At 41.0% G+C, this 21,175-nt stretch overlaps 1 protein-coding gene and 1 pseudogene across 2 annotated transcripts; one reads left to right on the forward strand and one right to left on the reverse strand.

The window, feature by feature from the left end:
* The first annotated feature begins 3,168 nt into the window (after positions 1–3,168).
* Positions 3,169–4,751, forward strand: LOC144707659 (cytochrome P450 89A2 pseudogene; annotated as a pseudogene).
* Positions 4,752–18,263: 13,512 nt separating this feature from the next.
* On the reverse strand, positions 18,264–20,015 carry LOC144707713 (BTB/POZ domain-containing protein At3g22104-like). 2 transcript variants are annotated; one of them, XM_078580935.1, is made up of 3 exons: positions 19,734–20,015; positions 18,908–19,459; positions 18,264–18,806 (listed from the first exon to the last, which is right to left on the reverse strand). In XM_078580935.1, the coding sequence occupies exons 1-3, from the start codon at positions 19,794–19,796 to the stop codon at positions 18,441–18,443; spliced, it is 981 nt and encodes a 326-aa protein (XP_078437061.1). In that variant the 5' UTR covers positions 19,797–20,015; the 3' UTR covers positions 18,264–18,440. The 2 variants fall into 2 exon arrangements, with proteins under 2 accessions (XP_078437061.1, XP_078437060.1); XM_078580934.1 differs by having other exon boundaries at positions 18,908–19,591.
* Between the last annotated feature and the right edge of the window lie 1,160 nt (positions 20,016–21,175).

The raw sequence follows: 21,175 nt of genomic DNA on the forward strand, positions 1-21,175 counted from the left end.
ACAATACCTTGTTGAATTAATTGAGTTAGTTACCTCATTTGTGCCACCATCTGTGGGTCTGTTCTGCGATCGGCGCCGCCCTGCTCGCCGTGCGGGCTCCTTGAGTGGCGGTCTGGCTGGGCCTGCTTGATCCCCGTTGTGCTCGCCAGCCTGGCAGCTGGCTTGAGGACCGTTGCTTGGATGGACCCCATAGCCGGCCCAATAAACCACCTTTCTTATCTTTTTTTTTCTTTCTTCAAATTCAATGCATATTTTACCCCTTCAATTTCATAGACAAGATACTAAATAGAACATGAGAAAATTAAATAGGTATTAAATGCATATTTCAACTAAAAAATATTTAAATTGTATAACATGCATAAAATGACATTAAAATGCATCATTTTTATCATTTGCTCTATTTAGTGCATGACATGCAATATTTCATAAAATAGGGTAAACTGCACATGAACTGATCCCAAAATGCCCTTAAAAAAAGTATAATTACATGACTCATTTTAGGCTTATTAGTGTCCACTAGGAAAAAGATAAAAAGGAATAAAACTAATATAGTATTTAAATATATTATAAAATACTATCTCCCAGCTGACGTGGCGAACGCGTCAGCGTGTTTGTTGACTTTTTGCCTTGTGGTTTCAGACTTATCCTTCCAAGGATTTCCCATGAGAGAGGTGTCTATAGATAACATGCATTCTTAGTGGCCTAATATGACCATTCAAAAAAAACAAAATATTTTAATCTTCTTTCTCAATCACTCCGCGATTTAGTGCGAAAAAAGCGCTTCTTTTTTCTGATTGGTCCACATCACCTGTGTTGGGAAAAGTTAAAAAACACCAAAATATATACATATTATTCATTAAATAAATCATATAGGCCCAAATGTGATCAATTTAATATATACTTTGATTAGAAATTCATAATTTTTGAATGATATTCTGAATTTTATGTATCTATATGTATTTTTAGAGATGTTTCTAACAGCTGATTCTTAAAAAATACAATTTATGAGTCAGAATATGATTTTTCTGGAATTTTTGGAGATTAAATTCGGAAAGATATGATTTTCATATTAGTCACTAAGAATGCATTATCTATAGACACCTCTCTCATGGGCCTTTATTTAAGGATATGTTTTCTCACGATCCACTTGTTTGTATTGTTTGTGAAATTTGAAATCATATATAATATCTCTAATCAAAGAGAAGTAATGGCAATTGGAAAATGTGAGGGACCCAGCTCAGGTCATGTTATGTGTGGTAGCTCAGGTCGTGCATGCCGTGTTAGTTGCAGGGTCGTTGTCAGGTGCCACACCTCCCATGGGTAAAAAAATCCAGGTAGTGAAACACAGAAAACCTTAAGTGCATAGGCGCCTCTCTCATAAGGAATCCCTAAAGGAAAAGTCTGAAACGACAAGTTGAGAAGTCAACAAAAATGGTGTGGTGCGTGTTTTCCTGCGATCCACTTGTTTGTATTGTTTGTAAAAATTTAAAATGATATATACTATTTCTAAGAAATAGAAAATTAATGGAAATTGGAAAATGTGAGGGACATAGGTTGGGTCATGTCATGTGTTTAGCTCGGGTCATGCTTGCCGTGTTAGATGAAGGGTCATCGTCAGGTTCCACACCTCACATGGGTATAAAAATCAAGGTAGTGAAACACAGAAAATGTTAAGTGCATAGGCACCTCTCTCATGGGAAATCCTTGAAGGATAAGTTTGAAACCACAAGTCGAAAAGTCAACAAAATTGGTGCGGGGCGTGTTTTCTTGTGATCCACTTGTTTGTATTTTTTCTGAAAATCTGAAATCGCATATACTAGCTTTAAGAAAAAGAGAAGTAATGAAAATTGGAAAATGTGAAGGACCCAGCTGGGGTCATGTGTTGTGTGGGTGCACAGGTCGTGCTTATCGTGTTAGATGCAGGGTCATTGTCAGGTGCCACACCTCCCATGGGTATAAAAATCTAGGTTGTAAAACACAGGAAAACTGAAGAGCATAGGCGCCTCTCTTATGGGAAATCCTTGAAGGATAAGTCCGAAACCACAAGTCGAAAAGTCAACAAAACTGGTGCGGGGCGTGTTTTCTCGCGATACACTTTGTGAAAATCTGAAATCGTATATACTAGCTTTAAGAAAAAGAGAAGTAACCTTCAAGGATTTCCCATGAGAGAGGCGCCTCTGCACTTCACATTTTCTGTGTTTCACTACCTTGATTTTTATACCCATGGGAGGTGTGGCACTTGACAATTGGAAAATGTGAGGGACCCAGCTCGGGTCCCGCGCTTTTTGGTTGCTCAGGTCGTCCTTGCCGTGTTAGATGCAAGGTCGTTGTCAAGTGCCACACCTCCCATGGGTATAAAAATCAAGGTAGTGAAACACAGAAAATGTTAAGTGCAGAGGCGCCTCTCTCATGGGAAATTCTTGAAGGATAAGTCTGAAACCACAAGTCGAAAAGTCAACAAAATTGGTGTGGGGCGTGTTTTCTCGCAATCCACTTGTTTGTATTTTTTCTGAAAATATGAAATCATATAAACTATCTCTAAGCAAAAGAGAAGTAATGTCAATTGGAAAATGTGAGGGACATGGCTCGGGTATTGTCATGTTTGGTCCCTCGGGTCGTGCTTGCCGTGTATGATGCTGGGTCATCGCCAGGTATCCACCACACGTGGGTATAAAAATCTAGGTTGTAAAACACAAGAAAACTGAAGAGCATAGGTGCCTCTCTTATGGGAAATCCTTGAAGGATAGGTCCGAAACCACAAGTCGAAAAGTCAACAAAATTGGTGCGGGGCGTGTTTTCTCGCGATCCACTTGTTTGTAAAAAATTAAAATGACATAAACTATATCTACGGAAAAGAGAATTAGTGAAAATTGGAAAATGTGAGGGACATAGCTTGGGTCATGCTTGCCGCGTTAGATGCAGGGTCATCGTCAGGTGCTCCACCTCACATGGGTTTAAAAATTCAGGTTGTGAAACACATAAAAATTGAAGGGCATAGTTGCATCTCATATTGGGACCAACGTGTTTTAAATAATTAGTCGCTGCGATTTAGAGAATCCGTTAAGAATAAGATTCAACAGACAATTCATTTATAGGTCATAAATGCACAAGGCAGGTTGGTGCCTATATAAGATTAAGAAGACCAGACGTAGAGGCATAAGGTTTTGAGAAAATGGGTACTTGGGTTGCTTGTTTTCTTAGCTTCTGCTTTGCTCTTTCCACCTATTTTCTCACAAGGCGACGAAGAAAACTCCCGCCAGGACCGCCTGCCTTATACATTTTAGTCCACCTTCTTTGGTTTTCCAACACTCTTGCTGGCTTTCATGCCTTTATGGGAAGCATCTGGTCCAAGTATGGACCCCTGGTATGCATGAAACTAGGCTCTTTTTCCGCTATCATGGTAGCTGACAGAAACTTAGCGCACAAAATGCTCATCGACCATGGCGCTGCGTTTGCTGACCGTCCTCCACTTCCATTTGCACTCCATTTTATCTCATCCAACAATTGCAGCGTTGGATCTGCACACTACGGTCATATGTGGCGCATTATACGTCGCAATCTCGTGGAAGAGATGCTACATGTTTCTCGTATTCCTAAGTTCGTAGAAGCCCGGCAGTGGTCTCTTCAAATATTCTTGGATAAGCTTAAGAAGGCAGCGGGACCGACGGGTGACAATATTATTAGCTTTAGAGAAATGTTCCATCACATCATGTTCTGCCAGGTCTTCTTCCTCTGCTTCGGCGAGAAGCTCAATGACGAGAATCTGTTACGAATCAAGGATTCCCAAACTGAGCTTCTGCAGTTCGTTGGCCAACTTAATTTATTCACGTCCACGCACAAACTCTTTACATACCTATTTGGAAAAACTTATCGAAATCTTATCAGAATGCGTAATCAACAAAATGAGATCTTTCTTCCTCTCATTATTTCACGAAGGCAGAAAGAGAACAGTGGTCAGTTCTGCTACTTGGATAGCCTGCTGAACCTTGAAATTCCTCAAGAGAATGGGAGAAAATTAACTGACGATGAAGTCATTTCCCTTTGCTCCGAAATCCTCAACGCGGCACCTGACAGCATCTCCTCAGCGATGGAGTGGATAATGGCAAACATCGTGAAATACCCTTCTGTGCAAGAGAAATTGGCTGTTGAACTAGCAAACAAGACAGTAGAAGAAGACCTTGAGTGTTGTAGCTACCTCAGAGCTGTAATTGTTGAAGGGCTACGGCGACATCCCCCGGCTCACATGTTGCTGCCGCGTGAAGTCAAGCAAGAGATTTGTCTCGACGGTTTTACTATCCCGAAAGGCGCGACACTCAACTTTGGGGTGAAGAGTCTTAACCTAGATGGGGAAGTGTGGCCAGATCCACTTGAATTCAGGCCAGGGAGGTTCCTTCCGGGGGGGGAGGGAGAACACGTAGACATCGCTTGTAGAAAGAAGATTGAGATGATGACTTTTGGCGCGGGAAGGAGGATGTGCCCTGGGATGGATGTAGGGCTTCATAATCTCAAGTTCTTCATCGCTCATCTAGTTAAGGAATTCAGATGGGAATCGGCCGACGACGACGTCGATCTTCTTTCAGAGAAACATGAATTCACAGTGGTCATGGAGAATCCTCTCCGCGTCCGCATCTTCCCTCGTCATGCAGTTCCTTCTTAAAGCGTAATGCCGACTAAAATAATGAGCGTATCCTAACTAATGTGGGCGGTTGTGTGACTTTTCTTTAGTTACAGACTGTAGTATCTGTCGTCAATCTTTGCAGTTTCTATTTAATTTCTGCATTTCCCCTCTGCTTTCTCTCTCCTCCATATTTCCCTAAAAAACCATAACAAGATCCATATTAATTCAATCAGACATTGCAACTATTTTTATTGGATATTTACGCCTGCAACACGCGACCAAGAGCTGTTTTAACAACATATTTAAAAAGAGTCCTTCAGCTTTCGAAATAATTTTAAGCACCTATTTTTCTAATGCCATCTTGACCACTCCATCATCTTCGTGAACTTCTTGATGCACCAGAACTAAGATTTTCTAGAATCCCATGATTGGAGATTTATACGTAATTGTCAAAGTACAACTATCCATCCACAAGATGTCTCTGGTGTCTCAGGTCTAAGGATCACTTACACAACTGTGAAATGAATCAACCAGATTGACATTTTAGTATTATACTACTCAGGGATTCATACGGATCAATTCAGTGAATTCTTTCCACTAAAGAGCACCCACTATCTGTCTTAGTGTCTCCAAACTAATGGCTACAAGAAGGGCCATTGTCATCCTATGAGTGAGGCTAGATATTGCTATTCTATCTTGATAATTTGATATCATTCTCGAGTATCATTTAAGTAGGAATATTTAAAACACATGCTTAAAGACTAGTGATCTTCATTTTACAATCTCATCATAATTCACCAAGTATGATCACATATTCATAGACTTCATTAATATGTTCTATTAATGAATATGGAACAAGATGTAGAATGTGTGATTGTCATGCTGCCACATATATTTCCATTAGATACAGGCCAATATTTACGGATCAGAAAATATGGAAATCAGGAATGAAAATGACACGTCCCTAAAGATTTCAGCTCAATCACCTTTCTAAATCGTTAGCTATCAAGCTTTGATGTCGGAGAAATCATGGTCGTTCATTTTCTCTCTCCTCATCTTTGGCGATGACACTCCCTATTTTCTATTTGGGGTTGACATGTTCAATCATCATTAATTTAATCATTAGTCGCTCATCTTTTGAGATTAGTCACAGCTAGATCGCCACATGTCCCAACATAAAGGAAGAAGACATAAAATAAGTTTTATTTAATAATTTATCTTCTGACAACTTTTGACCTTTTTAGAAATGATTTATTTAATAATTTATCTTCTCAATTTTCAAATCACACGATTTAAATCTGGTATTATTTTTCATTAGTCTATGATGAACTCAAATTTAGGGTTCTAATTTGTCGTCGATGTTTGAGTTTAATAATACTTTATAAACCTTTACTCATAAAATAATTTGACAAGTTAGTGATGAACAATGGTCGTCTACATAAACAACTTATAAGAAAACTTATTTTTTTCAGGTGAGATTGAAACGTATCTCAAAATGAAAGATATGGAAGGATATCATGAACATTATATACCAATTTTATGTATTTTAATCTTGATTTGATTGCAATACAATGTTCTTAGTCCACAAAACCCTTAGATGGTAGCTAGATACTTCCCATGCCGTGAAATTTTGGAGAAGTTCAAGAAAGAAGTCAGAACATTATGAAGTTGTGGCTAGAAAGATACTTTCTCTCTTTTCCCAGCCTTTCTTAATCAATCCAACCATTTGAATGGATAGAGAGTGAAAAGGCGAGACTTCCCTCAAACTTTTGGCCCAATCTAGAAGCTGGATCTACATATATCTTGATTTTAAATTGGCTTCACTTTAGATGTTGGATATTATTTATTTCTCCTCGATGTGGCCCCCATCTAGAATCAATACTATTTATCTTGAGCCATGTGTATTTTTATTTATTTTACTTATGAAGGAGTATAGTAAATCATGAGATGCCATGTAGACATTTCCACTTCCATCCAGACAAATTAACCACCTGTATCTGAGAAAAACAATTCACAGTATTAAAAGCTATAAAAAGTTAAGTGATGTTGTTGTGCTGATATGAGGACCATAAGGGTGCGACGTTTAAGCAAAGGGAATCATGTCACAATCCATTCAAGTTTAGCCCAAAAAAATCTGTAAATACCACAAAAACTATGTATCCTGCATTTATTTTTATGAACACCATCATATCACCTTTAACGCTAATAAAACCTAGTTTTAAAATCATGCCACCTGTGCGTTTAACTTAAAATATAAACTACACTCAAATTGTTAGGGAATTTTGGAATCATTAATCTTAATTCGTAATGACTTGTCCTCCAATGATTGGACAAAAATTGGCAAATAAAGTCACTCTTGTCCAGATAAAAAATATATTATCTGCGATAATAGATCCAAAAGCATATTTCCTATTTTCTTAACTTAATATATTAAAATAGAAAACAATTATAGATCATTATAGTAATTAAAAAATGATTATCTGACATGTAAAATAAATTTAAGAATGACTCAAAAGTAACAAAATTTGTAAAAAATACCATAAATTGAAATTTTATAAAATGTTTGAAAGGCTATTATAAGAAATTTTGACAATGATAAAATGCAATAACGGACACTTTGGTTCTGATATTTATCTAGTATTCATAATTTTGCCAAGTTAATTTCCAGGTTATCAGTATTTATTAAACTTAGGGTTAAGAGTAGTAAACCTTCAAGAAAATATCTAATTTTTTGTCCAATCATTTGAGTTAACCAAACAAACTATACGGTAATCCTCGTTACCCTCCCATATATTACTTTTAAAGAATTTTAGCGGCCAACCTAACCAAGCTTTTCATAAATATTGTAAAATACCTTTATGTGAAATAAATTGTAGTTTTAGCCCACAGATTATTGTTGGAATAAAACTTTGATATTTAAAAGTTAGAGTAAAAAATACCATTATAAAGATTATATAATTTAAATATTGTCTTAAAATGCCTTATGCTATCAGAGAAAAAATTAAATGATGAATCACTTAGCTGAAAGCTGATGTTCTTATATTAATTTTTAATTTTTTTTTATGGCCAACCTAACCTAGCCTCTCATAAATATTATAAAGTAATTTTGTGTGGAGTAAATAGTATTTTTAGCCCACATATTATTGTTGGAATAAATTTTTGATTTTAAAACGTTAGAGTAAATAATCACAATATAAAGATTATAAAATTTAAATATTATCCTAAAATATCTTTTTTCTTTGAGAGAAAGAGAATTAGCGTTTATTTCATTCTGAGAAATCAGAACCTTTCACTCACTCGCGTGAGTCGGATTCCATCTTGGAGGATAGTTCGTTCTTCACTCTCTTGTTATTGCAGTGAGCGCCAACGGACGGGTTGATGATTTGAACTAGAACACAAGAATCAGTCTCAACCGCTTCGCTAACTCGAAGTGCATCGAGCAACACAAGTAGACCGTCAACACAGCTCTCACTTCTGCAACTAGGCTGTATGTATGCCCAAAGAAATGCCTTATTTTCCCAAAGAAAAAATTATATGATGAATCACTTAGCTAAAAGCTGATGTTCTCATACGACTATTAGTTAAACAACTGATTGAATAAAAAATAGGTTTTTCATCTGACTTAGAAAAGTATCTCGTTGGAAACTGAGAAATCAGCTTTCTTAGTGAAATATAGTGAGAAATATGAAAATTTGGATGAAATATTCTATTTTTGTTTAAGAAAAAATCATATTTACCATAAAATATTAATTATTTCATCAGATGAATGTGGACCAAACATTATATAATGTGGGAGGATAATTATCATAAATTTTTCATGAGTTTATATAGTTTGGTATTTGATGACCCAAAATATGAAAAAATAAAAGCTAAACAAATCACAAAATAGATATATTTCAGGGAAAGTTGGATGAGAGTAAAATCAAACATAATGAAAATTTTGTGCCAAATAAAATCAACCATGTGGCATGCATGCTTAGATGACAGAAAGACAAAATTACACCCCAAATTGCATCTCTATCCACTTTCTAGATTGTAAAAAATATCAAGCCTAGATGTTGGCTTATTTTTAGCAAATGATTTAATTTGTCTCTCATTCTCAGTGTTTGCCCACCTCATTTTTAGGTTTCAAATCTTTTCTTCTCCAAAATTATTTTTCGTGATTGGCCTTGATTTATTTGTCTTCCTTGGTCTGTTTTCATATCTTTATAGATGTCCCTAGAAATAGAATCGATTAAATTTTTTTATTCCAGCATTTAATGCATAACATGGTTATGTGACTCGCAGATGGCACATCAACACCTTGCCACATACAGTGGAATCTGATGATACTAAGGTCACTTTCATAAATATAATCCTTTTTTAGTTTTTCCACATGCCTCATGTCCCTTCTCTGTTCGCATTGATTGATGATTTAATTAAATTGTTTTTTTCTGCGGCCACATGGCTGTGTATACTTTAAAAATAATTTGTTCCCATAATTGTTACAATAGAGTACGGCAAATTGGTATGACATAGTGGCAATTCTGCAATAATTGGCCATCATGGACTACAATCTGAATAAATTGGATGATGACACATGGCAGAGTGCAATAAAATGGGGGAAAATCATTTCAAATTAAGGTGTATTTAAATAACTCCAAAAAAATCTGAGTTGGAAATCAGATCTCTCTATGAATTTAATGTTATAAAATTCCATAAAATATCCAAAAATTAAAAATAGGAATATCCTTATAAAAATACATTTAAGCAAAGACCAATAAGACACATATGTTGATTTTAATATGAATAAACATGTAAACTTATTGATAATAATGTAATATTGTAAGTGTTATCAATGAGTCAGGAATAAAATGTAGGATGACTGGGATTTTTATGATTTTTTGTTAGCCTTTTGGTTGCATTAATAGACAAATTAAAAGAAAAACATCTAAAAATAATAGGAAAGTTTATTATTGGAGGGTTTGTATTTTTTGACAAGAAAAAAATTAAAAACAATTAAAATACATAATGATTAGGATTGATTTTCCATTCTGGTAAGTTGGTAGCTTCTATGTGCTTTCAAATTCATAACCAAAGGATGATAAAAAAAATCCACCCGGTTGACTCCTTTTTGGATATTAAGTTGATATATATTAATCACTGCAATAGAGCCCTTGATTCAAGTCCAAAAATGTGGATCTCAGCTTTTAGATCAGGATGGTATCACAATGGAGATAAGGGTCTATGTTCAACAGGTCTGCTGTTTTTGAAGTTTATCTTTGAACGAGTTCAAAGAGGGGGAAATATAATTGGATATGAAGGAAACAAGCCGATCATCAAATGAGAATGAGACACCTCCTGAGAGTGTTCTAAAGCATGTTGTGCCCTAGTGGCAAATTTTTTTAGATGTCACCTACTCCCACGTGTCATGCGGTCAAATCAGGAGCAAGGAAAAATGCTCAAATGTGCCGTGTGCCAGCCTCAGTACTTGGAGCAGAACACTAAGCAGCCTTGATCTCTTGCAGTGGAAGTCTTTGCAATAGCTTTAATATGCATAGAAGGGGTTCGAGGAGAGGGTGGGGATGTAGACCCATCAGGGAATAGGATCATTACATTAATATCATAAAGGGGTTACATTGTAGTCATGAGCCTTACATGGAGGAAGACAAGGGATGGTGTTGAAGTAACGAGATGAGGTGCATCGTGCCTTGGTAGTATCGCTCTCGTGCCTTGAGGCCCACTGCTCCATATGTGCTCCCGTTGGCGCCGCCGCTACACGCGTGCCACTAGGCTGGGCGCCGCGTGCCCGTGGGCCTAACAATCACACACGACACCCTAGCCTTGAAGATCATACATGCCATCAGCACCCGTGTTGACACCTATTGTGCAGTCCGCTCGAACGCCGCTGTGCTCGGCGCCTTAAGCTGGGCGTTGCGCGCCCAACGCTACCCGTAGGGGCGCCACATGCCCGCACCATCTCAGAGCTCTTTGTGCGCCAATACCTTAGTCTCTTGGGGGGATGTATCCCGCCCCGCGCCCCGCACAAGCAATGCGAGCAGCGCACGTGCGGCCGCGTGGCTCACCCTTATGACCGCGCGTGCAGCGTCGCATCACTACCACATAGCCTGCGCATCTCAAACACACGCGTGCTCTCGACGGCCCGCGTGACTAGCACACGCAGGCCTTCCCTGATCATCCATGCTTGAGCGCCGACGGGCATGCGCACCTATAAGGACAATAACTTAAAAGATCAGGGTCGTGCATCACCACTCGTAGTGGCATGTTCATCGTAGTTTGCACTAAAGGACTCGGTCTCCAAATCGTGAGTGCAGCACACTGTGGCGGCGACGACGTCAACGCACCATCTTCGGACGCGCCGCCACCGTCATCCGAGATGTCCCGCATCATAACTCGTCGCCAACATCAATTGCAGAACTGCCCTGATAATGACCAAGTCAACGCACCGGCATCAGACGCGTCTCCACCTACATATGACATGTCATGCATCATGACACGTCGTCAACGCCAGATCCAGAACTGCCCTTTGACGTGACACGATAACACCGCCTATTTTATCTTAATTCTCGTATTTTCTCTTTCCTCCTAGGCCTATATGTAGGCCAATGTTGCACGATACACTTGGTGAATCTATTTTCAAGAATTGAAGTTTCTTTTCTTTTTGGAAGATTTGCCCTAACCCTCTCCCCTCTCAGACTGTCACTGTCGCCGTTATCGTTGCCGTCGCCACCAGAGACGCTCCTTGTTCGTTGCCCCTCTTGATCAACCGCCCACACAGGCCACCACGCCGGCCGCCCGCGCAAGGACTGCCTACGCAGGCCGCCATGCCGGCCACCCACACAGTCACCGCCCTTGCAGGCCGCCATGCCGCCGCCCGCACAGGCTCCGCCCGTGTAGGCCGCCATACCGGCTGCCTGCACAGGCTCTGCCCGCGCAGGCCGCCCAAGCAGGCCACCCACGTCGGTCGCCTGCGCAAGCCCGCTCCACGCAGGCCGCCCACGTAGGCCGCCCGTGTCGGCAGCCCGCGCAAGCATCGCCCGCGCAGGCCGCCCGCGTCGGCCACCCAAGCAGGCCGCCCATGTAGGCCGCCACGCAGGCCACCCGCGCAGGCCGCCCATGCCGGCCGCCCACGCAAGCCCCGCCCGCGCATGCCCACGCAGGTCATCTACGCCCTCCACACTTTGGCTGCCCGCACGCGCTGGCCGCCGCTCATGTCCGCCCTCTCTCACGTTTGCCTCATTACTCACTACCGTCTGTGCCCTCTACCGCTCGCGCGCACAGCCGCCTGCATCCAATCGCACCTATCTCATTCTGTCGAAGTCGCGCTCACTCCATCGACAGATCATCCCTTCTTCGAGATCGCCCGCGACACTTTGAGAACTCCCCGCAACCTCGTCACCCACTATCTGGGGATGAGGTACTCCTACGCTCTTTGGTGTCACGTGTTCTTCATTCAGCGTTCCTCGAGAGTTTATCCATCGTTGTCGGGTTTGATATGGATTTTGAATTTTCAAGCGACTAGTTGAATAGGGTTTTTGAATCTTCAAGCGGATGATAATTCAAATTTATTGGTTTTGGTGTTTGGCATCACCGCGGTGGTTGAAGACATTACCCCGCCCTCGACGAGGAAAGGGGCTGCACCATCACTATTTCATTGGATTTAATTCTTTGAAATCGACCGTATGATTTGTAGTTTGGTTTTATCCTACCCATTCCCTAGTCATCCCAGTATCCTATACCCGTCGTCATTCCGTCCCGTCTCCTCTAGTCATCCTGCATCATCCAGTCCCGTCTCCTCTAGCCATCCTGCATCACACTGACATGTCCCCATAGTTAGCACGTAGGCCTTTGTGCAGGAATCCCGCATACTTTGGGGCCTTACACCACGCCTTAGGAAGAAAATGTGGGGTTCAACCTCTACTTCAAATCCTGGCCTACTTCACAACCATGCCCACTCCTGAAATTTGCATATAAGCTCTTTTAATTTGTAACCCACAATGGAGTTCTCCAAGCCTGGAAAACTCTTGAAAATTCCATATACTGATACACATATATATGGTAATGTAATTAATCATTTTATTGATGAAATAAATAATTTGAATTCCTGAAATATTTATCAAAATTAAATATATATTTATATAACTGATAGAAAATTCTGGAATAGTATTTGACTACATTTTTATGCATAAAACTTTGTAATTAATCATTGTAAAATAGTGCAAAACATTAATTCGTATTAGCCAAAGTAAATAATTTTCACACTATTTTCATTGATACGATGAATAAAATGATGATAAAGGCCAGTAAGCCCAAGGAAATACATTTTACAGAAATAGCTTTGGATCAACATACCTAATATTTTGGCATATGTTTGGAAACGAAAATTTAGTGGTTCAATCTGTAAACTATGTTTATGTTTATCCTTTTCTTTTGAAAGAAATATACTGATCGTGAGAATTTTGGTTAATATTAGTCTATTTTTAAGTAGCCTAAATGATGGTCGTACTTCCACCTTCGTTCTCCACTTCAATGAAATGTTTCCATCTGTGTAGTCACGAAGGTACAAAGGGTTCATTTGGTTTATGCTAGTTAAATTGGTGTTATATATTGAATTGCACTTATGATCGCAGTTAATATTTCCCTGTTTACTCGCATGTACGTTGCATAACAATGTTTAATATATTATTAGTGCATTCACTTAAATCCTTCTGATTGTCATTAGTTTTCTATATTTTGGGCGAGTAAGATATGAACCAAATGGATTAAATCATGCCATTCTTTCCAACTTTATCATCTTCGCATTTTATATTTTCCTGGATGAACAATGCAGACGAACTGAATCTCCTTCCCATCCGCATTGAATCTTTGGCGTTGATGATTACACTAAAATAGCGTGTGATTTATTCTTAATTGAGTATAGTGGTTAAAATATAATTTACAGAATTTTTTTTCCAAATGAACCACTATTCGGCTATCACTATGTAAGTCACTTAAAACTTGGCCACGTTTCCACGAGGGTGAGGTGAAGTCGCCCAGATAAGACAACGCAGAACCCAATGATTCTGATGTCTTCTCCTTCCCGTACAAGAAGACCATTGAATCAAATAAGTAATGACATCTACTTCCGTAGTTTTAGCAAAAGACTGTCTCACGTGTCTAATCTGCATCGATATATTAAAGGATAATATATTAAAGGAAAAATACATCTGAACATCGCAAATTCTTAAGAGGAGAAATTGCAACTGCACTTGAATCCTCAGTCTAAGAGGTAATGGGATGACAAAAAAATGTTCAACCATGTGTGCCCTAAGTACTTGAACCCCTATAGTCTAACTGAAAAAGACAATCTCTGCATGTAATTAAGTGAATCACTTGAACTGGGATACGCAATTACAAATATGTAATGTCCATGCCGGATAGTATTCCTGAAGGATTGAGCAGTCAAATTTATCTCTTTAATCCACACGGCAAGCAAGCACGCCTTCTGATCCCAGGTTTTCGCCAAGAATTGTGCGTCAATTTTTAATTTTATGAGTTCTTTTACCTGAACCAGATGGGTCACCTCGGTCTCTCTCTAGTCTCTACATCACTTCATTGATTGAAGTGGCTAGGCCTTATCCGTCGGTGGCCCCCGTGAATAAACAGCTACACCTCCCAAGATTTCACCGTTTGAGTTTACCCAGAATCCAGTGAAGATTGAAGATTGAGGACATCTCTTCTTTCTTAGGTGTTCTGGCAAGTCCACTTTGTTCTTCGAGACGTCCCATCGCTCTCTATCTCTCTCTCTCTCTCACTCTTTTTTAATACTTCTCTCTCATTTTCTTTCTCTACCTCTTCGTCTTCATCTTGCTCTTCAATCCTCTCTACAAAGGACGACGAAATATGTTTACACGTGATATGTGACATGTTACATGAACCTGAGTTTAATGGCTAATCAACTGAGACAGAAACTGAGTCGGCCAAATCTTCCTCAGATGCAGTACAAATACATCGTTATCTTTGGTTTTGTCCCTCTCTCTTTCGCTCTTCCTTAGTCTTTTCTTCATCTTCCTTTCTTTCAGGCTCTCATCTTTCTCTTAGTCTTTTCTTCTCTAAGACCTCTCATTCTCTCGCAGTATCGCTTTCTCTCTTCTCATCTTAAACTCCGTACCTCAATTTTTTCTCTTCTTATTTCTCTACTTCTATCATCCGAGGTTACTGTGCTCTGTCGCGCTATAGTTTGAGCGAAGAATTACTGACTCATAGGCAGTCGTAGGTCACACAGCCGTCAGTGACCTTCCATCTATTTCTTGGTAAAACCAGTTACTTTCTTACGTCCTACCTCTAACTTCATTTTCTTCTTTTTTCTCTGTCCTTCATGTTTAACCTACCCGCTAAACCGACAAAGACAAGGACAAAGACTCTTTCTTTCTCTCTCTCAGGCTCCAAATTTATTGACCCCTTTACGCACGTTAAGCCCCCTCTCTTTCTGGCCACTGGCCAGTATACCTCCCACTCTATGTACCAATCTTTCTCATTCTCTATTAGTTCTATCTCTTTCTTGTCAGAATTACCCACTATACCTTCTATTGCGATACTTTTCTGTCGTGCTGGCGTTAGGCAGCATCTCTTTCTTGCTAGAAGTTTCCATCTCTTTCATCGTCCACTGTTAGCATTCGGCACTAACTTTTTATCCAGAAGTGCCAATCACTCACACAAATACAGACTTTTTATGTTTCTCTCTCCACGCATCCCTTCATCTATTTTAAGATAAACGACCGAATGACTGAACGGGGTGAGAGGGAGTCATTTCCGTCCTCTCCATCCCTAATCTCTTTATCTACATCTCACCGCAGCATTCACCTCAATCCATTTCTTGCTTCAAACACTTAAATATACTTTTCTCGGATAAAGACAGAGACTCATCCTTTACTTCATCTCTCTATCTCTTCTCTCTCTACCTCCCACTGCTGGGTTGAGCTCAAGTGCTTAAAACATCGTCAAATATACCAGTGTAATCAATGTCATGCAGTCAGGGGAAACCATGGGTGGCTAAACGTGCAAATAAAGAGTCATTGGAAAAATAGTTCAGATCCATAAATCTAGACCGCAAATAGACTCAGTAAGGTATTGCTTTCAGGTAGTGTTTGGAGTCCCAAGTCTAATATAAGATGACGGTATCAGATATCATTATCTGTCCTGAAATTCGCAATCGTCATAGTTTCAGGGGTTGGGTTTAATATCGGACATCCATGTCAGATATTGGGATTTTTGATATCCGATAAATACAGTGCAAAATTAATTTAAATAAATTATCATTCTATAATGAAATATGTAAATATGTAACTAATCGATGTCGATGAATTAAGTCAATAAACAAACAAGAAAGACATGTTGAGCTTTGTTGAAATCCAAGTTCAATTTATATTTGCTCATCCCCGCCCAAAATGGACTCGGTCTATCAGTCTCCAAGCCAAGCTGGACTTACTCGATAGTTGATTAATAGAATACAGTTCATTTCACAACACATTTCCCTCTGAAATATTTTTTTCCATACAGGACAATGGGTAATAAGATTTCAAACTGATATTCGGGTATCGGATATTGTTATTTTTGCATACGCCATGTTGGCCTTCAGCAGAGGATCTCTCTCCTTCTCAAATTTCTCTCTCGCCTGAGAAGTGTCGCAGACCAATGGCAAAGAAAAAAAACAACTTCTTCTTCTATTTCGTTCTGTGTTCAGGCTATCACTTAAATAGAGAAGTCAGAAACCCACGATCCTGACTTCGTGCCCTTGGCACGTTTGGAGGAAGACTGGAAAAAAAAACTGGTCGCACGTCGCGCAGGTCGTGCACCAACGAATGGATGAGGAGTTGCCACGCTCCCGCCTTTGACGCATTCCTTTAGTTGCAAACTGCCACGTCCGGAGCATCGCGGGGCCTTCAAGGATTAGTTTCAACACGCCATGTCCTGGCCCCTATGATATCTATACCCATATCCGAAATTAGATAGCAGGATAGGCCAAAGTCCTGACCCCCATAATATCATATCCTTCCGGATATCCAATGTTTGGTAGCAGCAAAAGCCATGTCCTGACCCCTATGATATCCATCCCTATATCCTGGATGCTCGATATCCCTTGAATATCTGATATCTGGACCGTCTTGATTTCATCCAGATATCAGTGACAGGAAGAATGATTAGTGCCAGGAAGGTCACAAAATACATCATCTGGGTTAGAATCCACGGACAAGTGCAGGTGTAAGTATTAAGTAACATCATCGAGTAAGTGATCATCATTTGATGAAAGATGGAGAAGGGTGAGAAACATTGAGGAGTTCAAGATTCAGTATAACATTATAATCGTAAGAAACTCGTGGACATGATTAAATATAGGAAATGATGGACAAGGGAAGATCGATGGCTAGGATTAAAGATTCAGAAGCATACAACACAAGTATCCGACTAGTATTTGTTCAATATTCTTTGCCGTGTGTTTCTCTTTAAGATTATTTCTCTGTCTAATATTTGAATCAAAGAGTCGTTCTGCAGCCATTAATGGTGCTCGCATGGACTTGCAACTCTCTCGTCTCTGTGCACGTGGAAGGCCACAGAAAGTCGGGATCTTCCCTACCAAACTCAGATACTCTTCCTCTCTAAGGTTTTGGAGAGAGAGAGAGAGAGAAATTAATGAAGATCAGGCGAAACATTGCTCTGAAAAGCGAGTTCAAGCCCATCCACTGGAAAGAAACCCGCCTCCGTTACTATTTCCCAGACGAACCACTGGCAGATATAAGGAGAGAGAGGGAGAGAGAGAGAGAGAGAGAGAGAGAGAGAGAGGGAGAGTGTCTACTCTGCGAGTAGCCGGGAGACTGGCACGCGCAGGCAGCTCAGAGAACGAAGAGAAAGGGACAAGAGAATCGAATTTGTATTAAGATTATCTTCTCTATAACACGCTCTCACACTCTCTCTCTATCAGTTTCTCTATCGTCAAATCGATGAAGACAGACAGAGAGCAACTAGCCAACAAGTATCACCATCCTCCGATTATTTTTACCCATTGAGAAGTATGGAGAAATAGAAAGAGGGCGACAGAGACAGTATTTCTGCGAGATCTTCACATTCAGAGGAGAGAGAAATAGACAAGAAATGAAAACTGGTACAATCTCACACCAACACACCGTCTGGTTTTTACGATCATAGTCAAATCGATGAATGCAAAGGCGTGGGAAAAATGAAAGCTTCCTCTCTCGTTCATCCCTGAATCAAGAACACAGGTTGGAAAAGAGAAAGAGACAATAAAATCAAACTGATACAGTAATTATCCTCTCTATCTTTAACTTTACTCTCTCTCTCTCTCTACATCAAAGCGTTGAATAGTGAGGCTTGAAAAAAAATCAAAAGCTTCCTCTTATTCAGCCCACAATCAAGATCAAAGTCGTGGGAGAGAGAAAGCGGCAAGAAAAACGTACCGATACAAGGAGTGTTCTCTATCCATCTCTCTCTATTTATATTTATATATCTGCCTGGTTTTCCGCAGTTGTAGATAATTCGATGAATACAAAGAGATGAGAAAATCAAACTGATACTGCAATTATCCTCTCTATCTTTATCTCTCTCTCCATACCTCGTTTTCAGTCATCGTCAAAGCGTTGAATACAGAGGCTTGAAAAAAAACCAAAAGCTTCCTCTTATTCAGTCCACAATCAAGAACAAAGGCGTCGGATATTCTATATTTATCTCTATATGTTACTCTCTCTGCCTGGTTTTCTGCAGTCGTAGACAATTCGATGTATACCAAGGATCGGAAAACTCAAAAAGCTTCCAAAAATTAATTCCTGAATCAAGAACAAAGGCGGGGGAGAGCTCTCCGGCCGCCGGCGGCCGCCATCTTCCTCACCTGGGCCTGTAGTCGGCGGCAGAGCTTCTCCAGCTCCGCTACCCGCCATTGCATCCCCCACAACTGAGTTCGAAGCTTCTCCACCTCCTCCTTCGACGACACCTCCATTTTCCGCGCATAGAGCACGATCTGCTCTCTCTCGCCCGCGTTGCGATTGACGTTCATCGTCGTCGTCGTCTTCGCCGCGACCCACGGCGGAAACCTTGAATTGGCCACCAGCTCCGCGGCCACCGCCGGCGAGAGCTTCTCGAAATCCACCAACCCGCAGATTCTCTCCTTCTCCTCCTCCGTCACCGCCCCGTCGTGAACCTGCACCAGACCACCAATTCTTTCACCGGTTTGCCTTTCTTCTCCTGACAGAAAAATCGCAAGAAGAAACGGGTCGTGCTCAATTCTTCAATCTGTTCTACCTGGAGGAAGATGTCGACGGCGCGGTAGATCCCGTCGTGGCAGTCTCTGGCTTTGGCCGGCAGAGCTGCCGCCACGGCGGCGAATTCACCCGCCGTGAGAGACTTCTCCGGCGCTACCTCCGCCAAGTAAAGATCGACCACCTCCGCCGCCTTCTTCACTCTCGCCCCGCCGTGGCCAGCGACGAAGAAGTTCAGTAACCGGAGAACTAAACCCACGTCGTAGAGCCCGGATGGTCCACGGACGAGGAGATTATCCAAGCTGGCCTCGTCAAGCTTCGCGGCTATCATCTTCTCCAGCCTTGTTCTGCAGAGCTTCGTCGTGGGCAGTCCATGGCGGGAGATGAAATTTAGGATACCGAACAGGCTTTTGCATGTCACGGAAGCTTGAGAGAGAGAGAACAAGATTCCCACCACCGCCTCCACTGAAGTCGTCTTCTCTGCGTCGCCGGCTGTGGATTTCGCTCGGAGATAGTGCAGCAGGAACCTTGCAATGGCTGAGTGTTCTCTCTTCGTCGAGATCATCTCCCCGGCAAGCTTCTCCGCCATGGCAGGCTTCAACCACGCAAGGTCGGACCCATCAGAAGAAGAAGAAGAAGAAGACGAAGAGGAAGAGGAAGACGAAGACGACGAAGAAGGAGGAGGAGGAGGTGGTGGTTTCTTCGCGTCCGTATCCATGAGGATCATCTGCAAGAGAGGGAGGGAGTAGGAAATTGCTGAAAGGGGTTCTGAATTAAATAAAGACAGACTACGAGGAGGAAGAAGAAGAAGACAAAGAGGACCCTAATCTTCCGCCATTAAAGCTCCTTTTAGAGGAAATGGGTCTCACCTTGTTCGCCGGGAAAACCTCGTTTTCATTGAGCCGGACTCCGAGATCGGGGGACGGCTCCATAGCTCGCAGATTCCCGAACAAGGGATGAGAAGAGGAAGAGCAGTGGCGAGAGATGGTGGGGAGAGGGAGAAACAGAGTTTGAGGATGAATGGGAGAAGGTACTTCCTCCCTGAGAAACACTGAAGGGCAAGCTTCATATCATCCTCCAGACCTCCACCATGGCTGAATTCATTCGTGGACCCTACAAATGGATAGAAGAACGACGTGACTTTTTCCGGCTCTCGTACCCTTTAGTAACAACTCTACAGTATAGTAGAGACTTGAGAGATAAAGAGAGATAGATAGATATATATATATAGATATATAGAGAGAGAACACAGACAAAGAAAGAGAAAAACGGAAAATGAGAGAGAACATAGAGAGAGATAGGAAAACAGTGAAAGAGAGAGAATACAGAGAGATAGACAAACAGAGATAGATAGAGAACACAGAGAGATAGATAAACAGAAAAAGAGAGAGAGAGAACATAGAGAGATAGAGAAACAGAGAGAGAGAGAGAGCACAGAGAGATAGAGAAACAGAGAGAGAGGGAAAGAACACATAGAGATAGAGAAAGAGAAAAAGAGAGAAAGAGAGAGATAGAGAAACACACAGAGAGAGATAAGACAGAGAGATAGAGAAGCAGAGAGAGAGAGAACACAGAGAGAGGGAGAGAAAACAGAGAAAGAGGGAGAGAGAAACAGAGAGGGAGAACATAGAGATAGAGAGAAACAGAGAGAGAGAGAATAGAGAAAGAGAGAGAGAAATAAGACAGAGGGATAGAGAGCACAGAGAGATAGAGAAACAGAGAAAGAGAGAGAGAGATAAGACAGAGAGATAGAGAAGCAGAGAGAGAGAGAACACAGAGAGAGGGAGAGAAAACAGAGAAAGAGGGAGAGAGAACATAGAGACAGAGAGAGAGAACAGAGAGATAGAGAGACAGAGAAAGAGGGAGAGAGAACATAGAGACAGAGAGAGAGAACAGAGAGATAGAGAGGCAGAGAAAGAGAGAGAGAAATAAGACAGGGATAGAGAAGCAGAGAGAGAGAGAACACAGAGAGATAGAGAAACAGAGAAAGAGAGAGAGAAATAAGACAGAGGGATAGAGAAGCAGAGAGAGAGAGAACACAGAGAGAGGGAGAGAAAACAGAGAAAGAGGGAGAGAGAAACAGAGAGAGAGCAGAGAGATAGAGAGAACATAGAGACAGAGAGAAACAGAGAGAGAGAACAGAGAGATAGAGAAACAGAGAAAGAGAGAGAGAAATAAGACAGAGGGATAGAGAAACAGAGAGAGAGAGAACACAGAGAGAGGGAGAGAAAACAGAGAAAGAGGGAGAGAGAAACAGAGATAGAACAGAGAGATAGAGAGAAAAGAGAGAGAGAACATAGAGATAGAGAGA

The sequence above is a fragment of the Wolffia australiana genome, chromosome 9 (genome assembly GCF_029677425.1).
Source record: "Wolffia australiana isolate 7733 chromosome 9, ASM2967742v1".
NCBI lineage: Eukaryota > Viridiplantae > Streptophyta > Magnoliopsida > Alismatales > Araceae > Wolffia > Wolffia australiana.